This window comes from Manis javanica, chromosome 2 (assembly GCF_040802235.1).
Source record: "Manis javanica isolate MJ-LG chromosome 2, MJ_LKY, whole genome shotgun sequence".
In the NCBI taxonomy this organism is placed as follows: domain Eukaryota; kingdom Metazoa; phylum Chordata; class Mammalia; order Pholidota; family Manidae; genus Manis; species Manis javanica.
In genome coordinates, this window is record NC_133157.1 from 79,110,551 (window position 1) to 79,135,322 (window position 24,772).

At 43.6% G+C, this 24,772-nt stretch overlaps 1 protein-coding gene across 7 annotated transcripts in view; it reads right to left on the minus strand.

Annotated features, from left to right (window-relative positions):
• The window catches only part of FRMD3 (FERM domain containing 3), a 253,950-nt gene that overhangs the window by 72,111 nt on the left and 157,067 nt on the right, over positions 1-24,772 (minus strand). For all 7 annotated transcript variants that reach the window (XM_036991342.2, XM_073228703.1, XM_036991340.2 and 4 more), the window contains 3 exons: positions 19,997-20,075; positions 14,290-14,387; positions 7,824-7,947 (listed from right to left, as the gene is read on the minus strand). In XM_036991342.2, the coding sequence (XP_036847237.2) occupies positions 7,824-7,947; positions 14,290-14,387; positions 19,997-20,075 (301 nt within the window). The remainder of the gene's footprint in view (positions 1-7,823; positions 7,948-14,289; positions 14,388-19,996; positions 20,076-24,772) is intronic.

The following is a 24,772-nucleotide window of genomic DNA, read 5'->3' on the forward strand; positions in this document are numbered from 1 at the left end:
GCAGTCTCTCCGCTTGAGTTACATCAGGTTTCACCACAGCCTGGGTGCACCTTTGCATAGATTCAGCTGTGTTGCTCACCATGGCTTCAAAGTCTCTCAAGACTTCCCATCAGCAGGGCTTCGTTCCTCAGCACCCATGAGACTCTAGAGAGCTCTCTGCTTTACAGCCTGGCTGTTAACTTCTGAGCTGCAGGGAGTCCCCTTTGCTCTCAGTCCCATCTCTGGCTGTACTTCAGAAGACCTTTTTCCTCCCAGCAGTCCTGTCCCATTGGCACTGGCAAGAGCTGCCTTGCTGGGCTGAAGGTCAGGAGAGCCTCAGAGGGATTTCACTCAGCTCTCCTGCCCTGCCCAACTTTTTCCCTCCTCACTCAGAGAAGGCCCGGGGCCCAGTGGTGGTGAGAAAGTGCAACTCGGTCTAGCTGGAGTCTTTGGGGTCCTAATGAGTCATGTCAGCCCACTCATAGCCACTAAAGATTGTTAAAGATTTGGCTCATTCCCCTGGCACCCCCACCTATGACACATACCCCCACCCCACCACACAACCAGAAGCAAAAATATAGGTCTCCTCTTTGCTAGGAAGGATGTTCTGGATTTTATCACCTTTTGGTTTCTTTACTCTCTAATAAGCTTAAAAACATGATTTTGCAGTTTATGTAGCTTGTTAGTGTCATCTTGGGGTTGGGGGAGATCACTGTGTCTCATGCTTTTCTACATCTTAAGAGGAAGGGAAGGTCCCCAGTCTGGCATTTCTAATTCTTTACTTAGAGGAATATTATCTTTTGCAAACTCCTTGGTGACCATTAGGGGCCATCTCTGTGCAGAGCATTAGACAAAACACTACCAATCTGTGTCCTTGCCATGCTATGAGGGAGACAGTAGTGATGCCCTGGGGCCAGGCAAGGACAAGACTCATAGGCGAGCAGCCACTCAGACATCAGGCCACTGTACAGGAGAACCCAGGTTTCAGGCCAAGGTCTATGGCTTCATAATTGCATAGCCTTGGATAAGTTAACTTCTCAGGTCTGATTCCTTATTGGTAAAAGAAGGTACCACAAACTCAATGCCAATGGAGGCACAGGTGAACTGCCCAAGCAGGTGGCAATTCAGAAAGCAAACAGTTCTTTTCAAGGCACTGCTGCTTAGCACTAGCTGAACATTGCCACATAGGGGCCAGGGCCTAGTGTTACCAAATCCCCCAGATTGCATGTAAAGCTGGAACTTTGTGGCAACTGATATCAATTTTAAAGCCATAATTGGACCAAAGAGTACACACGTGGGTTGGGGTACAGTCCAAAGGCTGTTATTTTATAACCCCTGCTTTGGACTCTAGGAGTCCCTCGAGTGTAATAATTGGCCATCAGGTTTCTTTGCTTTTGGCTAGTGACCTCTTTATATTCGAAGGCTCTGAATGGTAGTTGTAGCTGTATATGACTAATAAAAATAAAGAAGAAAATTATTACTTCATGAATATTGTCTTCCAGATAAAATCTTTCAAAACATGAGGCCATGGGGGAGTGTAGATGATTAAAAGGATCCCAGCTTGGTGGTGAAGCAGTTAAGGATCAATGGGATAAATCACCCAACACTTCTACAGTTACTGACACACAGTTGCCCTTCATAAATATTTGTTGAATGAAGGGATTGACGGATAGACGCACAGGTGCATGGATGAATCAAGAATGGGTATGTGGATGGATGGACAGATGGATGGATGAATACAGTGTTACAGTCTCATCAGAAGTTCAAAAAGTCTTTGACTTAATAATTTAGAATCATATGACAGATGTGATCAAAGACTATGTTAAATAATGGCCGATTCCAGCTTTGAATATTCACCCCTCTCTTCTTCAAAGCCACATTGTACTTCAGTGACATTGTGCTTTTTCCTTTCAAGTCACTTTAGCCAGGTTTCATCTGTGTAAAAAATGTGGGTGGCTTGGCTGTACATGTCATTTGTCCCTGGCTCAACCCTCCCTAGAAATGTCCCTGACACTAGGCCACATTGTACAAGGATTTAGCTTTTGTAGAAGGAGCATCTGATGCCAAATCATTGTCTTCCCATTCCTAAGAAGGGTATTATGGCAAATAACAGAGAATGGAAATGGGTTTGATATCCCACCAGAGAGAGATTCTAGGATTTCAGAATGAGGGACTCGAAAAGGGAAAGGATTCAGGGAGGAGGAAGGGGAGATGGCAGGGGGATGCACATCTGAAGAGAGATGAGAGTTGTAAAATAATCTGATATTTCCCTTCCTCCTCTTACACAATAAACACTCTTCTCAAAACTGCACAGAAACATTTCCTTAGGGGACCCTTGTGATCTATTTACCAGAAGCACAGGTAGAGGGTATTTATCATAGCAGGTCACTCATTTCTAGAAAGCTAGACATTTTTGAAACTATAAATCCTTGCCAGGAAGCCACGGCACATGATGTACAGAGAATGTGAGTTTTGAGAAAGAGATAATAACTCTGTTTAAAATACACTCAGTGTCCTTGTTTCCAGCACAAAGCTCACTGCATTAGATCATTATTGTGGTGCCTTAATAGGATGGCTTTTCTGCTCTTTAAGGGCAAGAAATATACTTCATCAAAACCACTGCACTGCCAGTTGAGCTTCTGAATATTTAAGCATTGATGACCTGTACTGAAGCTAATCCAAATGACTCTCCTCATGAGAAACCTGGTATTGAGGGGACCAGCTGAATAGAAACTCTATGAAAACCTCCATGAAGCCTATCAGGGTTCCTATGACGAAATCAATCTTATTCTTGATCATCAACCCGCTTTGAGCATCCTCAGGACTAATAATAGAATGGGTGTTACCCCTTAACCCAGATGGTCATGATTACAGCTGTGGAAAAGAGAGACCAAGAGTCAAAAATAACAGAATTGTCACGTCCCTGGGGATTGTGCCAATGGCTTCCTCCAGCCACCAGAGGGCTCTAAAAGGAGGAATAACCTATTTCTAAGCAGTCCATCTCTGCTCAAACTCAAATGAAATCTGTAGATTATAAGGGATTCTTTTTGTATGCAGAGTTTAAAAAACAAATATGGCTCTTGTTGTCTTAAAATTATCTATAATAGGCAGGAGAGTGAAGCAGAAATTGATTCCAGATCTGCTCTGCCACATGTTTTGAACAGGAGTGAGCAAACTAGTACCCATGATCAAAAACACCATCTGTTTTGTCAATAAAGTTTTACCGCAACATAGCCCACTAATTTATGTATTGACTTTGTCTCCTTTTCCTGTACAAAAACATAGCTGAGGGGCTGCAGTAAGACCATGTGGCCCAGAAAAGCCAAAAAATCTATTACGTACCCCTGATCATTCAGCCTCAGTAGGTTTTAGCAAATAATGTGAATCACACATCTCTACATACTCTAGTTCACAAGATATTAAGAGGCTCAAAAATGCCTCTATAACATATTTCTAATAAAACTCTATCAGCTACATACCTATCAGAAGGCCAAAATCAAGAAGACTGACAACACCAAATGCTGATAAGGATGTGGAGCAATAGAAATGCTCATTCATTGTTGGTGGGAATGCAAAATGGTCCCACCACTCGGGAAGACAGTGTGGCAGCTTCCTACAAAACTAAACATGCTCTTGCCATACAATGGAGGGACTGTGCTCCTTGGTATCTACCCAAAGGAGTTGAAAATTTATGTCCACACAAAGTCTACATGTGGATGTTTGTAGTGGCTTTACTCCTATTTGTCATAACTTGGAAGCAACCAAGATGTCCTTCAGTAGGCGAATGGATAAACTGGTGCATACAATGGAATGTTATTCAGCAATAAAGAAAAATGAGCTATAGATGAAAAAACATGGAACAACCTTCAATGCACTTTACTAAATGAAAGAAGTCACACTGTGTGGTCCCAACTATATGACATTCTGGAAAAGGCAAAACTATGGACACAGTTAACAGATTGGTGTTGTGGAGGAGGAAGGGATGAGTATGCAGAGGAACTTTTAGGGCAGAGAAAGTATGTCACTATACTCTTGTCCAAGCCCACAGAACACACACCAAGAGTGAGCACTAAGGAACACTATGGCTGACTCTGGACTGGGGGCAATAATGACGTCCATGTAGGTTCATCAATTGTAACAAATGTACCACTCTGGTGGGGAATGCTGACAATGGGGATGCTTTCCAGAGCAGACAGGGGAAATCTCTGTACCTTCCACTCAATTTTGCTGTCAATCTAAAACTGCTCGAAAAAATGAAGTCCATTAAAAAAAAAAACTACTAATAAGATTGTGAAGGCCATTAAAAGCTGTTTGCCAGCTATTTCCAGTTTGCACCTACAAGACACCCAGTAGATTGCACTTCTTTGCCATGGGGTAGGACCATGTGACTCATTATGGCCACAGTGGCTAAGCAGAAGTGACAGGTACCACTTTCAAGATGAAGCAAGACCTTCCGGAGATCTCTTTTCCCTTTGGCTCAAACTGGCAAATTCAAGCTTGTGACAGCCCTGAGTGACAATGAGGAGCAGAGTCCCCCAGCTGACCTCTGGCACACAAACAACAGAGTGAGAAATATTTCTTGTTCTAATCACTGAGCTTTTGGGATTGTTTTCTCAGCAAAATCTAACTTGCCTTCACCAATATAGAGATGATCAATAACTATGTTATTATTATATTTGCAAAATCATGACTTCTCCCTACCCTACCCCCTGGTTCAGTTGAAGATATGGTAGATTTAAGGGAGCAAAGCTGATGTAGCCATGAATTTCCATCTTCACTTACAAATCTACAGGAGTTTAAGTACTTAGTCCATGGAAACTCTTTCTAAAACTTGGTCTTCTATTTCCAAACACCTGAAAATTCCAAGAACCCTCTCTCTCTCGGTCTCTCAGTCCATCCCTCCCTCCGTCAGAACTCTCGTTCATGCCTATCTATCAAGTCATCTCGGTTTCACCTTCAGGAGTGTATAACCTCCCAAGGAGGGAGGTTCTTCCTAATTTTCTTCCAAGAATTGCAGCTTTTGTCCCTTCCTCAGAGAACCCAGAAAGAGAACAATTCTAATCAAGTAGAAAAGCTAAAGAAGGTTGTGAACCCTCACAAGTAAAAATATTTATCTCACTATAAATCATCATCACCATTTCTGCTAAAGTTTGAGTGCCTCTAACTGCCATTTCTTTTGTTTTATTTCTCAATTAGCTCAAATACCAGGCAGGAAGCAGGTTATTCTGGGGGCTCCTCAAGCCCAGCAAGGGCCAACTGGAGTCCTCCCAGGAAGTTTCTGCAGCACAGTCTGGTGATCACACATTACCCGCCAGCTGTGCGGGAAGGTCACGGGGGCTGTGATAATCTTGGAGAGTAAAGACAGTGACACTGACAAAGCCTCATATGGGTCTCCTTCCACCATCAGCAACTTCCTAACAGTGTACGGCTGGCAGAGCCACCCAGTTCCCACACAAGAAGATCAACACTTTCACAGCCTGTGTGCAGAGGGCTCCCCAAACTCCCAGGGTAACCTCTGTATCTACAGCAGGTTCCCCACCAATTCTAGGAAGCCCCTCCTGCCTCTGCACTGTCAGCCTGTTCTGCTCTTACCTTCCCAGCCAAACCTAAAATCTCTCTCCTCTGCTGCATGGACACAGGCAGAAACACATGACTACTTGAAGACAATGAGCAAAATACAGAGGAAAACAGCCTCTGAAATTCTCCTTGCACTGCCATGCGATTTGTGGCTGTTTCAGCCTTTGGACATACAACCCTGACTTCTTCACAAGGGCTTTCTGGATGTTACAGATGTGCAGTACCCAGATGGCAGCTTTGATCAAGCGATGGCATTTGCTTCCAAGAGCTATAAGCCAGGGCTGTTCCCCAGCTGCATGATGACTAGTACTTTCAGGGTTGTCAACAAATTCAGGTGCTGGCAGTAGTAGGTCCAATCTTCAGCTTTCTGATTGTAAAAACAATGTGGACTCTTCTTTGATGTACCCATATACACATGAAGTCCAGCGGTTCTCCAAGTCTTGCTGCCGTGTCTCTTGACACCCTTTTCTCTCAATTTTCTCTCCTCCTCCTCCTTTTAGGGTCCATGGTATCTCTTGCTGGACAGCAGAAATAACCCACTGGTCCTCCCGCCCTCAGTCTCCACCCTCTGGTGCCACTGTGATGCTGACCACTGCAGGACACCAGCATGGCTCCCTGACTGCCTTATAGCTGCTCAGCACAGTGGGTAAGAGCTGGGCGTTAGCGTCAGATAACAGCAGGGTTCAAGTCCTGACTCTGCGCATCAAAGGGACCCTGGTCCTCTTTTCTTCACCTCAGTCTGGGGATAACAGTAACATATACCTCAAGAGTTTGGGAGGACTGAGTAGGGTAATGCATGTAAGGCTCTTTTCACAGTGTTTTCCTTCCAGTAAATGCTCGATAAATGCTTATTTTCATATGTTCCAAGTATCTGAGGCCCTGCGAATTCTGATCACAACAGACCTTTCAATTCCCATCACCTACCAATCCGCACAGTGGATGCACTCTGCTTCGTCCAAAGGGTCTCATCCTGTGCTCCCACTCACTGCTGGTCCCCACACCCCTCAGTTGGAATATTGGAGCTTTATTTTTACCTCTAACATGCTCATCCCCAAAATGTAAAAAGAATCATCAGAATATCGTATATTTTCAATAAACTTTTTCATTGGGAGATAAGACTCAAATTATGCATATTTTGGTATGCATAATTTGAGTCTTGGTATGTCGCTTTCTGAAATTGGTCCGTTTGGTTGTCTGATCATCTTTCTAAGGACAAAGGTCACCTTTTCTATGCTGAAATAGGCTAGCACCTTTAATGCCCAGTGTCATCTTCTCAGACTCACCAGCAGGGGGAGTGCCGGAATAAAGTAGGGAGCTTGAACACTCCCTCATGAGGGGAGTTATTTGTTTCAGAATTCACAGTCCAGTGACACTATTTTTTTAATACTGCCAGAGGCCCAGAAGATGCAAACATCTTAGCTACCGTGGTTCACAGGACAGCCCATGCTCACTACTATCATTAAAATGAGTTTTCCTGTGATTTGCACAGTTCTAAATTCTCATTACAAACTAGAGTATCTGAGTTACCTGAATTGCAGGTGTGCCTCATTTCATTCCTGGCAGCCCTTGCAGAGTGGAAGCATCACAGACTCTGGAGCCAGGCTGCCTGGATTCAAATCCTGCCTATGCCACTTGCTAGCTGTGTGATCTTGGGTATGATAGTTAATCTCCCTGTGCCTCAGTTCCCTCACCTGTGAAATGGGAAGAACCACGGCACCTGTCTCCTCCCAGGTTTCTGGGAAGATGTCACAATGTGCCAGCACTTAGACCCTACCATTACTACTGCATGCGATTTTGCTACTCCTACCGTTACTACTCTGTGGTTAGCGGCCGCAATTGTCCTGGAGCCACACAGGCAACAAGGACCAGACACTGAATCTGTCCTCTTAAAAGCGGCTCAGCAAAGGAAGCCTCATGGATGGCATCTACTCTGCCTTGCAGTCAAAGCCACCAGGAGGGAACAAGGCAAAACAAAATCCAAAACAGAGGACTACTTACTTACCTGAGGCTTCACTTGCAGAAGCTCAGGTGGTTAAAACACATAAGGCAATACTTAGCTCTAATAACTGCTGATGGTTCATAAACAGGCACCCAGGGAACCCCACCCTTTTGGAGTTGTTATGATGGGGGACCCTGACAGTGCCCAGAATAGTGAAAAGTCTGCCTGTGCATTATAGATACACTTACTTCACAGCATGATTTCCCCATTCACTGCAGTAAGAATACTTCTCACCTCTGTCGTGCTTACAAATGTCTACCCCTATTACCTGAGTTCATTTTGATGGATTTCCGCCATTCTTCTTTCCAGCTTCTGTGACTGCTTGGGGAAAATCTCAAACTCACTGATGTAATTCTCAGGGTGCTCATCAGGGTCATAATCACCAAGCTCAGCTGTAACCAGTAAACAACAGAGAAGATTAAAAACAACAAAATAGGGCATGTGAGGAATGGCTCCTGCCACCCAAAAAAGGAGCTTGGAATAGTTCACCCAACAAAATGTATTTGCACCCCCAGAAAGACCACAGCCTGAGCAGTCCTGTACTAGTTCAGATCTAGCTGTGTGCGCCTGAGCACTTGACAACCTCTCTGATCTCATTTCCTTCAACTATACACTAAAGGGATTTAAATTGCTGTTCCTCAGTGAGGCACTATTGGCATTTGGCAGGCTAAACAATTCTTTATTGTTTCAGACTTTCCAAGGCAAGGTAGGACATGTCACCCTGCCCTTCAGATGTTAAGTGCTAGCGACAAACCCAGTTATTATGACCACCAAAAATGTCCCCAGTATTTCCAAATGCTACCAAGGATAGGATGCAGTACCACGCTACCCGGAAACCCCATCCCTCAAGGTTCCTTTCACAGCTGACTGCCTCTGAGTCTAGGAATTCCCTGCTCTGGAATTTGTGCAGGCCTGGCTCACCCATCACCCAAGGGGATTGCACTTACACTAAATGGATTGCTTTGCCAATTTTTAGTATGGACAAGTATACCAGATTAAGGCTTGCTGGATTCTATATAGGGCACCTTCAGATCTTTAAGGGTAAAAAAAAAAAATGCCTGCACATCTCTGAGTACCTGGGGAGTCTGGGAAATGATGGATATGCATCTAGGACCTAGGATATGCTTGGCCCAAAGGCCTGGAACAGCAGAGGTGATGCTCTGGCTGTGGGAATACTTTGTATGGATTGCACAAGCTTGCCAGAGAAAATGAGCCTGAAGGGGCAAGTATCTCAGGCACAAATGGCCCAGGACAGTAGATAACAATGATGGGAGAATTACAGAACTTGACCACCAACATGACTTAAAAATCAATGTGTCTTGAGCACATCTGCAAAACCAAATCCCACTCTGTAATTTTTATCTACTGTCCCTTCATCATTGAATCATCTAATGACTGTAAAAGGACAAATTGGGAGGAAAGCAAAGCTTTTCAGAGCTCCTTAATGGAATTCAAATTACAGAGCACTCAAAACAACCTGAAACACGTATACCACGTGAGGAAGGACTTAGAAAATAAGACCCGAAATATCATCAACCATACGAGGAGGAACTGATTTGACCATATCAAAATTAAACTATTTCTGTTCATAAAAGGACACCAAAATCAAAATAACAGATGACATGCTGAAGGAATGTATTTGCAAAATCCAAAGCTGACAAGGGCTAGTAACCAGAATAAAGAAGAAATCCCTACAAATCAAGAAGAAAATAGGCAAGAAGACCAGCAGAAGAATGGCCAAAGGATATAAACAGGCAGTTCACAGAAGGGGAAACCCAGAGGGCTTGTATAATCAGAGCTATATAAACCAAAAGAGCAAGATAGCACTTTACACCTGTGAGGCTGGCAAACGTGTAGGAAGCTGGATTATTCTATGTGTTGATAGAGACATGAGGAAATGGAAATCCTTGTATATTTCTGGAGGATTCTGGGTGCATGTAGCTCTTCCAGACAGCAAGCTGGGGATATTTAGTCAAATATGACCAGTAACCTTACTTCTATAGATTCTAGAGAAACTATGGGTGCCAAAAAAAAAAAGATATGAAGGCAATTTAGGTGCTCATTGTTGATAGAAGCAATAAATAAAACGTGGTGATGCACCTTATCAGACACTCTACAGCAATTTTAAAAGCACCAAAATAGAGGTATATCCAGCAATGGCAAATAGATTGCCAGAAGGGTGTTCTGAGCCTAAAAAGGAATTAAATGAGTTCTATAACCCCATTTAATTTACAAAACTTAAAATTGCATGGACTCTTAATCATTAAAAATCATATAAAAAGTGAATCATTTTACAAGGATGTATATGCAAAGTCAAAGATCTATGAATCCAGTTATTGCCCTTGAGAATGGAGATGCAGAATAATGAAAAAGGAAAATGCATCAACCAAATCACTCAATCAATAGATGAGCCCAAGGGGACCAAGGATGAGAACAGGCCATGAAATGATGACTAACTCAACCTAAGTTTCAAAAGCAGTGCACATAAGACACCTACACATGCACACATGTATATATGCCCCGTGAGCTGGCTATGGGCCTAAAAATTGAGATGGTATAACCAATGCCTTCATTTTCCATAGGGAATGGACCACCGATAAGAAACCAATCATCTTCAATGTAAATGCCAGCTTGCACGGTGGTTGGTAAGGGAGGGCATTGTTTGCAAGGGCCACTTCTCTTTCCAGGAAAACTTGTGAGGTACAAGGGACTTGTACTGCTAAGTACTGCAAGTAAGCCTGGAAAATGCTAGAAAACTAAGGGAAGAAATATCATGGAACCTGCACAGGGTTGCTGATGAGGTAAATGTCTATGCCTCCACCATCCCATGCCCTGCTTTCCTGTCCCTTAAAACTTGCTTTTAACTGACTTCACCTGAAGCAAAAGGCAGTTCATAAATATTAAGGACTTCTAAGTATTCAAATTTCATTTTCTATACCAAGAGGAGTTGAGTAAGCAGCTGGTAGTTCTCTGTCCCACACACAACATTGAGGCTAAAGTTGTGACAAATGACATGCAGCACACTGATGTGAGACAGTGTCTAGCATGTTTCTAAGAGAATTTCACCATCAGAAAAATCCAAAGATGGGAATGGAAATTGGTGCAGCCATTATGGAAAGCAATATAGAGGTTTCTCAAAAGATTAAAAATAGAAATACCATATGACCCAATAATTCCACCTCTGGCAACTTACCTGAAAAAAACAAAATCACTAATTTGAAAAGATATATGCACTGCTATGTTTATCACAGCATTATTTACAATAGCCAAGATACAGAAGCAAGCCTAAGTGTCCATCAGTAGATGTATGGGTAAAGAAGACATGGCATGTGATGGAACATAACTCAGCCATAATAAAGAATGCCATCTGGCAATCGGCAACCACATGGATGGACCTGTAAGGTATTATGTTAAGTAAAATAAGTCAGAGAAAAACAAATACCATATGATTTCACTTATATGTGGAATCTAAAAAAAACAAAAAACAAATGAACAAAATAAAAATAGACCCATAAACACAGAACAGGGGAGGGGAGTTGGGGAATGGGCAAAATAGGGGAAGAGGAAAAAAAATTAGTGGGGACATTTGATATCTTGATCTGGGTGATGGTTACATGAGTGTATACACATGTCAAAATTCAGCAAGCTGTACACTAAGATTTGTGCATTTTATGGATTTCAATTTTTTTTAAAGGGGAAAAGAGAAATATACCATAAAATTTTATTTAAAAAGAGAAGAAAACTGCAAAGAGTTGAGGCATAAGGTTGAGTGCAATCAAGTGATGGTAGTAAGGGGCAGGCTTGCAAAGGCATTTCCTCTGGGTGGGACGGGCTCACTCCAAAACCACTGGAGCGACAGCACCTTCCAGCTACAGGGTCAGCTCCTTCTGAGCCTTCCCTGACCCCCCGTGCTGGGTCAAGGGCCCTCTTGGGGTCAGCGCAAGGACCCATGTGTCCCTCTATTTAGCCACTAACACATCATCACAACTGCCTGATTACTTGTCTAATTCCCTGCCCACAACTCCACAGAGACTTTGTACTACAGCGCCTGCTAGAGAGTAGCTGTTCAATACATGTTTTGAGACCACATGACCAAATAAACGAATGTGGTAGTAACATCACTCTTTCCTAAGTAGGAAAATACAGCCTACTGTGGTGCAATTTAGGCAGGTTCCCTGGTTCACTTAACACACGTGGTGGAGAACTTACTGTGCACCAGACACAGGGTGTTGCACCCAGAGTCCTCCCTCCATGGAATCTAGAGTCTACACAGGGGGGAATGCACAGTAAGCCCAAAATCAAATCAAAGGGATAATTTCAGAAGTGCTAACAAGACAGCAAAACACAGGTGTGAGAAAGAATCATGTCCAGGACAGAAGCTACTTTAGTGCTTTAGTAGTCCAGGAAGACTTCTCAGAGGAAGTGGCAAGTGACATCGGAACTGAGAGCTAAACGTCTAAAAGGAGCCACAGACCCAAAGGGCTTGAGCCCACCAAGGCAAAGGAGATGAGAACAATGAACCAGCCATGCTTACTATGAAAGCATATGCATTGCATGTACTGACCATGCACATCATATTCAGTATGTACGTGTAGCAAAACCCTGGGTGGCTGCCAGTTCTTCATACCCTCAGAATATTCTAAAGCTTAAAACATACTCTTTGGAAGAATGTTAGCAAACAAGGAGCCAGTGAAAAATCACAGCCTCCTGCTTCCTAATCATTTATTCCACATTCTTATCACTCTCTATAAGCATAGGCAGCTCCAACAAAGCAAGTCTTTATCTGCATTTTGTAACAGTCTCTAGAGCTGCTCAAGTTTCACCCAAGCAGAGAACTGATGAATACAGCTTTTACTGGGTTTGCTATAAATGACCCGAGGCATTTTAGAACGGAAAGGTTCTTTCAAGATCTGGAAATCCATTTCTAACTCTACTTTCTCCACAAAATGCATGTGGCAGGTGGGTGGGTGGGTGGGGTAATTAGATAATTAGAATGAGGGATAAAATAGGGTCCTGATCCTCTGGATGGAGACTGTGTGGCTTTATTTTAAACAGAAAACAGTATGGAGGGTTTCCCATTACATACACATACTGAGCTTGTCTTGACCAGAATTCATTAATGCCTAAATGGATTCCGCAGTCCTCATCTGCTAGTCTGTTGCTTGGACTGGTATTGGTTCACTTCTCCCTTGTAGAAGACAGTGCATCCTACCTGGGGATTTGCAGTCTTCACAGGGAAGGAGAACCATGGGGTTTTAACAGCCCTTAGCTCTGATTAAAGAGAGGCACCTTTGAGAAGCACATACTCCAGATGTGCTTATGGGCAGAAAGAATGATGATTTCCCATCACTACAGTTCTGGTATCAATCAGACTTGTAAATCTTCAGGGATTTTAACACCACTGCCAAAATATACTATGCAGCGCTAGGTTGTGTCCAAAGGAAGGGAAAAGGCAACAGAGGCATGCTCTCCAGAATTCTCAGAGAGCACACACACATCTGGAAGGAGGGCCCAAGGAACTATTTCACAGCCCAGAGCATCCTGCAGGGATAGCGGTGAGAAATGGTGGGTGTACCTCTTAAGCTGTGAAAGGAATTGTGATAGGCAGATGATTATTACCATCTGCCTATTAACGAAGCTCCTTTGCTATTCCAGACCCTTTATCAGGATGACATGCTCACCTGCCTCTCTCCCCCTCCCCCTTTTCTTCCCTTACCTTCCCTCCCTGCCCTCTTCTCTCAGAGACACATCATTAGTATTCATGCTGCAAAAGTCTGGATCACCTGCGTCCCTCCAAACAAGCGCTGCCACCAGCTGCCTTCTGAGTGGCCCAGGGGGACAGAACACCTGAGTCAGTCTTCCCGTGGGTCCCGGGCCCAGCCCCATGGCATGTGCCACCTCGGGCCCTGGAGCCCACCTCCCCTCACACAGTCTTCTCTTACAGGTGGGCACATCCAGAAGCCAGCCCTGGGTCACAGGCACTTGCTGGTCCCCACTGCCCCATCCTCTGGGGCTTGTTCAACCCTGAGAATAAGTCATAAAATCTTCATGCAGCAGTGAAGGAGGTATACCACCCCATTTAACATATGCTTAAAGAGCTGAAATAATTTGTCTATGGTGAAATAACCAGAACAAGAGAAGTAAGGTGTAAACCATGGTATGACAGACTGTAAGTCTGGGGCTCTCCTCAGCAGGGGACAGGGCTAAAAAGCTGAAGAGCTGGATCTAGTGTACGTGTACATACACACACACTCCACACACATGGATGTATATATAAATTATGTACACATACATGGATGTATATGTAAACACTTTAACATTTCACTTCCAGTGTCTGAGATGACACCCGTTTGACACCTATCTTCCTGGACATAGGTTCCTCCCTCAATGTACCCACTAGGTCCACTCCTGGCAGTTGGAGCTCGAGGCAGAGCTCAGGGTTTGGAACACCCCGCATCCCTTCAGAACTTATAAAGTCACACATTGGGACTCTTTGAGAGATGCTGAGCTCCACCATGCAGCTTGAGGACCCTTTGTTCTTGCACAGGCCCATATGATCACCACAGCTGGCCTTCCACCAGGGACACCTGGCCTGGGAGGGAAGGTGAGCAGGGGCTCTGCTGCCCAGCACGCAGCCCTGCCTGGCCTTGATGGGTAGGGCATGGGTAGGGAGGAGGGAGGAGCCAAAGCTCCACTCAGTGCAAGGGTGGGTGTGCAGCTGAGGCCACACTTACCTTGAACAATACAGGCACCCAGGTAGGCAGCATCTGAAAAGGAGCAGAGCAGGCGGCCGTGGAAAATATCTCTTTTAATCTGCAGGTACAGAAGGTACCTGCAACACAAGAGGAGAAAAGGCGCCGTGAGTGCTGGCTTAGGCCTGGAAGACGGGGAAAATGGTTCTTACTTCCTCCAGCTGGGTCAGCAGAGCCCTGGGAAGCTCTGCCAAGGGCAAGCCGAGGAAAACTGGGGACCCCTGTGTTCAGAAAACCTGTAGCTCCATGGCAGCTTCCAATGCTGGGTGGCTGGCCCTCTGTAGACATGGAAGCACCAAGGAAAGCCGCAGGGCCCAGCAGCCACTGCTCCCGGAACTAGCTCCCGATGACAATGCAGCTACCACTGTCACTCCGACCTGCACACACACAGTGCCCAGTCTGTGCAACATGGAGACTCAGGAAGTGGGCTCGACCAGCACACGGAGACTCGTCCTGGGGGCAGACAGCCTCCCATTAATCAATCTCAAAAAGACTTGGTCATGAGCCAGAAGGCCAACTATTCCCAGCCAGAGCTGTCCTCTGGTTAGCGTCCCCTCCTCTCCAGGGACAGCAAACTCAGATGCCCACAGAGCCAGGCACCCCTGAGTGTGCGTGAGATGGGCTGGCCAGAGGGGCTCAGGGAAGCAGAATAGGAGCGGATGCTCCCATAAAGGGTTCAGCCACACACAGCAACAGCCCAGCATAGAAAAGCTGGCCAACACATCCAGCTTTCTCATAAAATCAAGGAACTGGATTTAGAAGTAAAATCTTCTGAACTTTAAACGTTGCAACAAATTCTGTTCCTAAAAACACTGAGTGCTGACCCCAAAAACACCCCACACAAGCCCAATCTGGCCAAAGGAGCAGGGGACAGATGAGTCACAGCCCTGGCTCAGGCAGCTCCCACCACTGTCCCTTCCGTTCCCCCACACTGACCAAACCCTCCAGATTTCCTCGTATTTCTTAGCCAGGCTAATACTTTCACTCAGGATTCAGGCCTGGGGTCTCCGGCTTCTGATTGAAGTAACTTAACCATTGGGTGCAGATTCCTTGTGTTTATCTTAGACTTTAACTCTCAGAGACCAACTATTTTTTCTCCAGGGTCTTGGGGATGGGGAGGGGTGGGGAACCGCTCAGTGGGTCCCAGTTACTCCCTCCACTGCCCAGATCATCTGATATTTATCCACAATGCAAAGCATATGCACAACCCCACCCAGAGCGTGGTTGCCATGCAGGGATCACATACGTGCTGCCAGCCCCAAGCGCTGGAGCTCCCACCTCAGGGTGTTGGCTCCCCAAAAGCACTCTGCACACCCTGATGGTTCAAGTCCCTGGTGTTTCCATCACTGACTCTTTATCTCACACTTGTGTTATGCTGTACACTGTGCTAGGCACTGGGGACACGGTGGAGGCTCAAGTGACATATTCTGCCCCCAATTTTCTACAGAACTGTTTGCAGGGGGCAAAGGCAGTCCCTAATAAATTTCTTATCTGGAGTTTGGTGCACATTTTGTCAGAACAGTGTTACACTTGGTAGGTAAAGACCCAGCGAAGCTCCCCAAACTAGCACCTCTCGCACTTTAATGAGCAGGTGAATTACCTGGGGATCTTGGAGAATTGGGAATTCTGGTTCAGCAAGTCCAGGTAGAGTATCAGAGTCCATGTTTCTAATGAGTGCCCTGGTGATGTTGTGCTGGCAGCCCCCAGGCCACACTTTGAATAAGAAGGTTCTAAACCAGTGGTTCTCAGCCCAAACTGTACATTACAATCATTTGAGGGAGTTTTTTTTTAAATACCAATGCCTGACCCCCTCCTGAGACCCATTAAATCAGAATCTAGAATCTCACAAAAACATGTACATGAATGTTCATAGCAGCAATACTCATGATAGCTAAAAAGTGGAAAAACCCAAATGCCCACCAACTGATGTATGGGTAAAAGGAAGTGGTAATCCACACAATGGAATATTATTCAGCCATAAAAAGGAAGTACTGATAGGCACTACAACACAGATGAACCATGAAAACATTAAGCTAAGTGAAAGGCCACATAGTGTATGATTCCATTTGTATGAAATGTCCACAATAGGCAAATCTGCAGGTACAGACTAGCAGCTGCCAGGAGTGGGTGGGGGGAGGATTCAATAGGGAATGACTGCTTGGGCATTGGGTTTCCTACTAAGATGTTAAAATGTTCTGGAATTAGATTGTGGTGATGGTGGCACAACTTTGTAAACACACCAAACTCACTGAAGTATACGTGCTGCCATAAGAAACTCATACTTTTGAAAATCCAACTACCTTAGAGTAATGCTTTAAAATTACCTGGAGGGCTTATGCAAATAGATTGTTGGACTCCATCCCAGGTCGGGGGCAGGGGCCACATTCCCAGAGAATGCTGCTGTTGGTCTGGGGGCCTCACTTGAGGACTTAGGTCCTAGACCATTCAGAATACCAAGGACACACAAATACTTGACATGATCAGATCTTTCCTTTTTTAAAAAAATGAAGTATTTCAACACTAAAATACACTGTGATACTTCAGTTAAAAAACTATTTATTTTGTTAAATAGTAGGTTATTAACTACTTACATGTTGCCATTAAAAGAGTACCGATTTTGACTTGAATTTTAATAAAAAATACTCTGGACTATAAGCATAGAGAGCATGTTACAACTGTGAACTACGAGGCCATGTGCCATGAAGTTTATTTTCTTCTTGTTAAATGCACATGTTGAACAAAAAGCATTCTTTTCTATTTCTTGATGAGTTTAGCAGTGAAAAACAGTTTCACATATCTATTTACTGATGAATGAGAGGTTTAGGTTCTAATCCCATAACTCAGCAATCAGCTTGATGAAAGCTTCCTGAAACAATCAGCCTTTACAACATAGTGCTTGGATCCTTGCTCATACCAGTGATCTCTAGAGATAATCATGGATTAGGATGGATTCAGCATAATCCACTGAACCTTACAAATGGCTTCAAGTTTGGATACTCATTTCTTAATACAATGGCCACCAAAAATAAATAAATAACAATGCATCTTCCTTTAATACCACCCCTGAATGAAAGAACTAAGCAATAAAAGCAGAGGAGGATCTGGGGCATACACTGTGTATCACCATTAATGATACTGTTTATCTAACATGAACTTAAAGATGGTTTTTAACTAAAAAAAAGAAATTAAAACCAAAATACTTGATTACATTCAATTGTATATAGCATTTACAAAAGCCTACAAAACTAGAAGTTGTAAGATCACTGGGTAAATGGAAAGATAAAGTATGATTTTAAATACCTTTATTGAAAGTTTTTTTGTTGTTTTTTTCTTTTATTCCTGCCTTTTTCTCAATGTTTCTTTATCCTTGGCATGGTCATAAATTCCCTTTTTATGTATTAAATTCTTCTTAAATTTTAGATTAACCTTACAATAAAGTAGCAACTTATCCAACAAGAAAAACTAAACTCTTTCAAAATAGGATTTAAACCCTAAGTATCCGGGGCATTCCACAGTTTCTAAATTAGTCTTGAATTCTGAGGACTGTTGACTGAGAAAAGCCCATTTCTACCTGCACAAGGACAGGGCATTGTCTAAATTGCCTTGGGAGACATAAAAGTGTTGCTAATGTTCTGCTATTTATACCTCAACTACTCAGTCAAATGCAGGGAAATACTGGCACATTCACTGAGAGGGGCTTAACATGGGTCATTAACAAAAACTTTATTCTTTTATTTCAAATGGGACTTTTATGAACAAGATCCATCCTTAATTTATATGTGACACATATTCAATTTTTACCTTCCAGACAAGACTATAATGAAAACAAATGACAAAAATGAGCCATTTTGGCACCTAACAAAATAATGCCTGACATTAGGCGGTCTGATCTTCCTCTTTACCCCATCAGCACCCAGAACGCAGGGCAAATCTTTATTTATTTATTTTTTTGACAGCAATTACAGCCTCTGCCACTTATTGTATGATTCCAATTAATGAAATGTCCCAAATAGGCAAAGTAGATTAGTGGTTGCCAGGGCCCCAGGGAGAGCAGAGTGAGTGGGACTGCTCCTGGGACAGCATTTGGGAGATGAGATGTTCCGGAACTAGACAGTAGGGATGGTTGCCCAACATTGGTAATGTACTTAATGACACTGAATGTATATTAAAAAAAAAAAGCTGACCACTATATTGGGGATCACCAAAAAGATTTCTAAGGCCCATGTATTGAAGGTTTCATTACTCTGGAAGTCCAATCGGCCACCCGTGAAAAACTAAAACCTACCTGTACACTGAGTGATGGGCTCAACAATCTGCACCTGCATTCCTGGTAAAGGGTGAGCACAACACTCACCTTTCCCCTTGACTTCCTTCTGCATGATGTCAGACAGCCAGGATGGGTACTGCCCCCAACTCCTTTCTTTATATAACATATCTTTTGTAAATGAAATGTACCCTCTGAAGCTCTGTCTCCCTTGTCCATCTCCTCAAGGATATAAAACCTTCATATGACTTGGGCTTCATGGAACATATCTCCTACCCCACCTGCTGGAGTTACATATTCCTGGGTCTAGATCCCAAACTTTGGCTCAAATAAAACTCTTTATTTTCAAGGCGATTTGTTGAATTTTTCAAGGACAGATTGTACACTGTGAAGTGGTAAAATTAGTTTCTGAGTGAATTTTAGCTCGACGTTTTTTAAAAAGCAGGCCAGACTGCAAAATGCTAGCCACCACTTATAATGTCCATTATCTATACAGCCCTTGTTTCTACACACACACACACCCTGCCCGCCCCCAAGCCAGACCTCACTGCATGGCTGTGCACAAATAAATAACAATGTCACCTCAGTGCCACTACAGTCAGGCCTTACTAGAGACTCGTGAATAATGAGAAAGCAAAATATCTAAGAAGCCAGCATGTCTCCCCACCGATGACAACCAGAGCCGCCCTTTTCTGCTACGTCCAGACCTGGGGGGATGATTCTAAGATGCTGATGCACAGTGAGGTTTGCAGTCACCTGATCAGAGCCTCATCAGCAGCTAAGCACACGTGGGCTCTTCCCCATCCACCCAGCTGGCCTTCCTGGGACTCTGCTCTGCCGCAGGGCCGGGGGCTGCTCAAGGAGGCAAACCCCAGAGGGAAGACTGAATGGCCCCAGCACAGGGAGATGAGAAGGGAGGAGGCCTGAGGATCGGAAAATTCGGAGAGTTGAGCTGAAAGGGCTCTCGATGTAGAGGGAAGCCGGCCCCAGGATGGTCATAGTTCAGCAAGCGGAATGGGGAACAACAAACAGTCCATTCCATCAAGTGATCCTTTCTCTCCCAGAAAAACTCAGATCCAAAAGACAGGCCCTGCGGGGCTGCACTAGCTGTGGATTTGCCTATCTCCTATAGACAGCCATCTTCTCTTTATTTTTAGCACCCCACTGTCAGATGTTTTCAGAGAATACCCCTCCTTATAGCCCCGGCTTCTTTGTGCACTTAATTACACTCCCAGTGACAACTGCTTGAAAAATCCTGAGACAATTAAGTGTAAGAGAAACAAGCATTCCCAGCCAAAATGCTGGGTTGAGCACCCACTTCCTTGAGGTGATCTGCCCCAGCCAGGAGGCCCGTGTGGCCTGGAAGACTCCGAGGCCCTGGCTGGCTAAAGGCACACATGAAACATACAAACAAACGAAAAATACCTTGTGAGCTCTTCTTTAATCTTCAAGGGTTCATGCGGGTAGAATTTCACTCTAAAGCACATGGTATATGGTGGATGAGCTGAAACAGCATAAAGAAAAGGCATGAGAAAAGCAGCAACCACCGCGGACTCACACACACAGGGCAGGCAGCCCAGACAGGGGCAAGGGGATTTTCTGGAGGAAGCAGGTATTATGACCAAGAAAACAAAGCAACAGTGACAACAAAACTCAACCACAATGCTTGGTAGGATGCCCAAGGCAAATGCAGAGACGCATTTCCACATCACAGATCCCCTCCACTCCATTCCCTCCAGGCCCAGCTGCAAATAACATGTCTTCGTCCTGTCCTTTCCACCTCCCTCTGACAGCTAAGTGGCCCATAGCTCCATTCAGGTTTTTGGCCTACTGAAATATTTTTCAGCCTGTGAGGTGGAAAATGTCACTGCACATGATTAGTTTTCCCAAAATGATGGTGCCTTTGAACTAAAATTGAGATTTTAAAAATGGAGTCGGCCATGCACAGATCCTACTTCGTGTGTTTTTGGAATTATTTTAGTATTATCTATGAGGCAGCCACTTAGATAAAAATAGCACTTTTATAATTTCCTGATCTGTCTGAATCAAGATAACATTATGCAGACTGAAATTCTGGTGGAAACTCATTGTTCTGGAATGTTCTAAATGCACTGAATATTGTAACTCAGTGACCAGCTAAGTGGACTCTACAGGACTTCTGACACCTTCCAATTAGAAGACCACTGTTGATTTGCAATATTAACCTAGTAAATGCACACAAGTACAGTAAAATGCATTCAGATTTCATTTAGCATATAAAATGAACATCTGAAAATGAAAGAAATGTGATGGTTAGTATGACTATTTCTCTGGCTCTGAAATACTCACGCTTTTTTGCTTTTGTCTTAGTATGGCTACCTGGGATCAGCTCTGAGTCTACATCTAACTGTGAATATGAAACAGCATCCTGTTCTCCCCTCATCCCCTCTCATAATAAGTAGGGGTTAAATCATCAGCCAACTCTACAATATCTGGAGTTGTTCTGTGTGTTGACAAATTCTTTATGTGAAAAGAACTCTCAGTCTCAAATATGAATGTATAATGAGAATAATTTAATATGGAAAATAATTCTTAAACATAATTTGAAAGAAAGCAGCCACATTACAGGAAAACATAGCAGCATCTTTCTAGCCATCCGGCAGAGAAAAATTGATTAAATGCACATGTGAGCACACACAGGCATTAGCCAATATCTTAACTGAGCCAGGGGCTCCTAATCTGACCCTGTTTTCCCTAGATTTAAGAAAGGAAAAATTTTTCAAGAAGTCCTAGGAGAAAATGGACACCCTCTATACAGCAAAGGTATAGTGAGAAAAAAAAAAAGGTTCTCAAGTCATTCATCTTTCATGATATCTAGAAATTTAGCTTGACTCAAAATATTTTATCTTTACATACCCCCCACATTTCTTTAAATTTGTTTAACATATCTTTAAAGGATTAAAACCAATAGTTCTTATTATAAAACCTCTGGATTATTCTTAATAGAAAGACTGATACAATTCTTTAAAAAGAACAGAGCAGAAAATGGAAATAACATAAAAGAGTAATTTTTCTTCTTCCTATCTTTTATTAAAGTCTTCAAAATTAACATGTTTAGGCACAACCAATGAAGATAGGTAGCTAGGTGAGTAGATGCATGGATGGAGAGATAGAAGATAGACTACAAAGACAGCAGAGAGATCATAGATCGCACATAGATAAGCCATCCCATTTCACTTTCCTTCACTGTGCCTCTATTCCTGCCCCTCTGTCCCTACGGTCTCACCCAAGCCCAAAATATCCAAACACTATGAACAGCTCATCTGTATTCTCCCACCCTCTCTGCCCTGCTATTTTCACACAAATATATGCCAACATGATTACATACGAGGAATTTTTTAAATAATTTATTCTTACAAAATGAAATCATCTGATGTATATTTCTCATTTTTCTCACTTAACTCTATATTCTGATCATCCCTCCAAGACAGTAGATATGGATCTAACTCATTGTCTATAATAGCTGCATAATAGTTTTATTATGAATACACCAGAATTTACTCCATAGTCTCTTTCAATCATCATTCAGATTGGTTCCACATTTTTGCAATTCAATAAAAATCAAACAGTTTTATACACACACACACACACACACACACACACACATACACACACACACACACACACACATATATATATATATATATATATTCTTGTGCATATATAAAATATTTTTATTCCTGTAATACAGACTCCCAAAATTTGAATTGTTGGGTCAATGTGTATGGAAAAATGTTTAAAGGGAGCAGAAAAAGAAAAGCTGACTGCAGGCAAATTGGGGAAAGGAGGATCACAAAAGACTGTCCCAAACTAGAGCTGTCATTTTCTCTTCTACCCTGTCAGCATACCTGTTTAACGTGCCCTCTGCTGGCTTCAATAGGCATCTGAGCTCAAGGGGACAAATCAGGACTTGCATCTTCCTCAGGGATCAGGCAGTGAGGCTCAGAGGCAGCCCCAGCGCCATCTTTGAACACCACCCCCTGTGGGAAGTCCTTCCGTCCAGGCCGCCTTGGCCAAGCACTGAGGCCCCAGAATGGTCTCACTCTCCTGTGCACAGAGACCCCCATCATTTGAGGACCGTGCTGTGGGCACTCTCAGACTTCTCTGAAACAAACATCCTCCGTTCTTTGAGGTGCTCCCCGTATGAAGCCATGTGAAGTGCCTCACCCTGGGTATGTTCTTGTCTATTCTGTTTCCTCACGCAAGGAACCCCCAGGGTGCCACATCCATTCAAGTGGGGGCCATCGCTGGCTTCAGTTTGGACATAATTGTTACGACCCTCAACAGCCTCATCTCAACACTAATTCACTCTGAGTTTATAACAGACCAACAACACTCTAAATTCTTTCCATATATGTTTTTACTAAAAGTCACACAGAAAAAGTCTATTCCCTCTATTTTCCCTCTATTTTCTGGGAAGTGATCATGGAGAAATTAATACAAGGTACTAGGGAGATGTACATCACTAGACCCACTATCAGAATGGGATGAGGGTGGGCAGCATAAACAACAGGAGGAGGCACTTTTTAAGTCTGAAATTGTCTAAGTGTCACCTTCTACCATTCCATATACCCCTACCATCTATTTCTCACATCAATCCAGTGTCATTGATACCATGTTGCCAATAAAAGAAAAAGATATTCCCTGTAAGTTAAAAGGAGCACATGACGTAGCAAACCACAAGCAGCAGAACAAGGGACCTGCGCTGACAAAAAGCTCAACCTCATCGCCTGGACCTCAAGAGGCCCCTGTGGCAGCAGGCTTCTCCCTGAAGAAGTCTCCTCAGGTTCTGGGTACAAAATTATATTATAAAGCAAATAGTAAAGCTAAGGAATGATTCTTCACAGGATTGGAATAGGCTGAAAAATATAATTTCCCCCAAAAACATTGACCTAGTTGTAGATGACAAGATTTATAAGGGTATGAACCTATATGTCTTACTCAACTTTTTATCCCCAGAGCTCTTGACTCTCTGCCTGTCTGGCTGAATGAATAAATGAATAATTAGCCCCAACCTTTCAGGAAGATGTCAAGGAAAACAGCCAGGCCCTGCCATCATATGCATCCCATCAAAACACTGGCCTTCAAGGTCCATAGTCTGAATTACTATGGCAAACCCTAGAATTTAGATTTTGAAAATCTCTGGTCCTCATATATCCTAACTCTGCCCTTCAACATCTGGAACAAATTCAGGGACTCTGGAGCTGGTTAGAATAGCTACCTCTAGAGGGAGGATTAATTAAGTCACTCAACAAGCACTTACTGAGCATCTACTAGATATCACTATAGTAACAGCAGCTGTAAGCACAAATTCTGTCATCATGGAAGACACTTGCCAGTGGATTAAACAGGTATAACATCTCAATAAATAAGTGAAATATATGGGCTACTAGTAGGTCATAAATGCTATGGAGAAGAATAGAGCAGAAAAGACTTTGATGGGAGAAGATCGACCCTTTCCTCATCGCCACTACAACCACAACACAAAGGGAAGTGCAATTCTCTTTTCTACCTTCTAGGAAACCAAACAAGGGGAGAAATACAATCATTTAAAATTTTAAGTGGTTAGAAAAGAGGATATGGGAAAAGTCACTCCCAAACATGGTGGCCCAGTCTGGCTTTGGAGTACCGACACGTGTCCACACAGCTGCGTCACTGCTGAGCACGAAACCTCCCAGCCTGCGCTGCCAGCTGGCATCCCCTCCCTGGGACAGGGCTCAGGGCAGAAGCCCCTTGCAGAGATGAGCCTGTCCCCTTCTCCAAGAGGCTGAGTGTCTGTGCCGCTCTGACTGCCGTGTGTCCTTGTTCTTAAGATACGGGAAAGAAGGATGAAGTAAAGGATGACATTTATCTCTGTCAACCATTTGGCAGGGAATCACTAGTTGGAAGCGTCTGATGGAGGAGCTACTGCAGAACAGGCAGCATGTGGCAGGGAGGTAACGCATGTGCATGGAGTGAGGTCACCACCCCCTGTACTGGGGCCATCAGGGTGTCATCATGAACAGCCACTGTATGTCTTCACTAGCCCAGAGGGCATGGTCACCCCAGGTGGGATACAGTGTAGCCAATTTCTGCTGTGGCACTGAAGCTTTGGCTTCAGTGACAAGGCACATGGAGTGGGGGCAGCCCTAAATTCCTGAGGGGATGAGTCCCCAGAGTTTG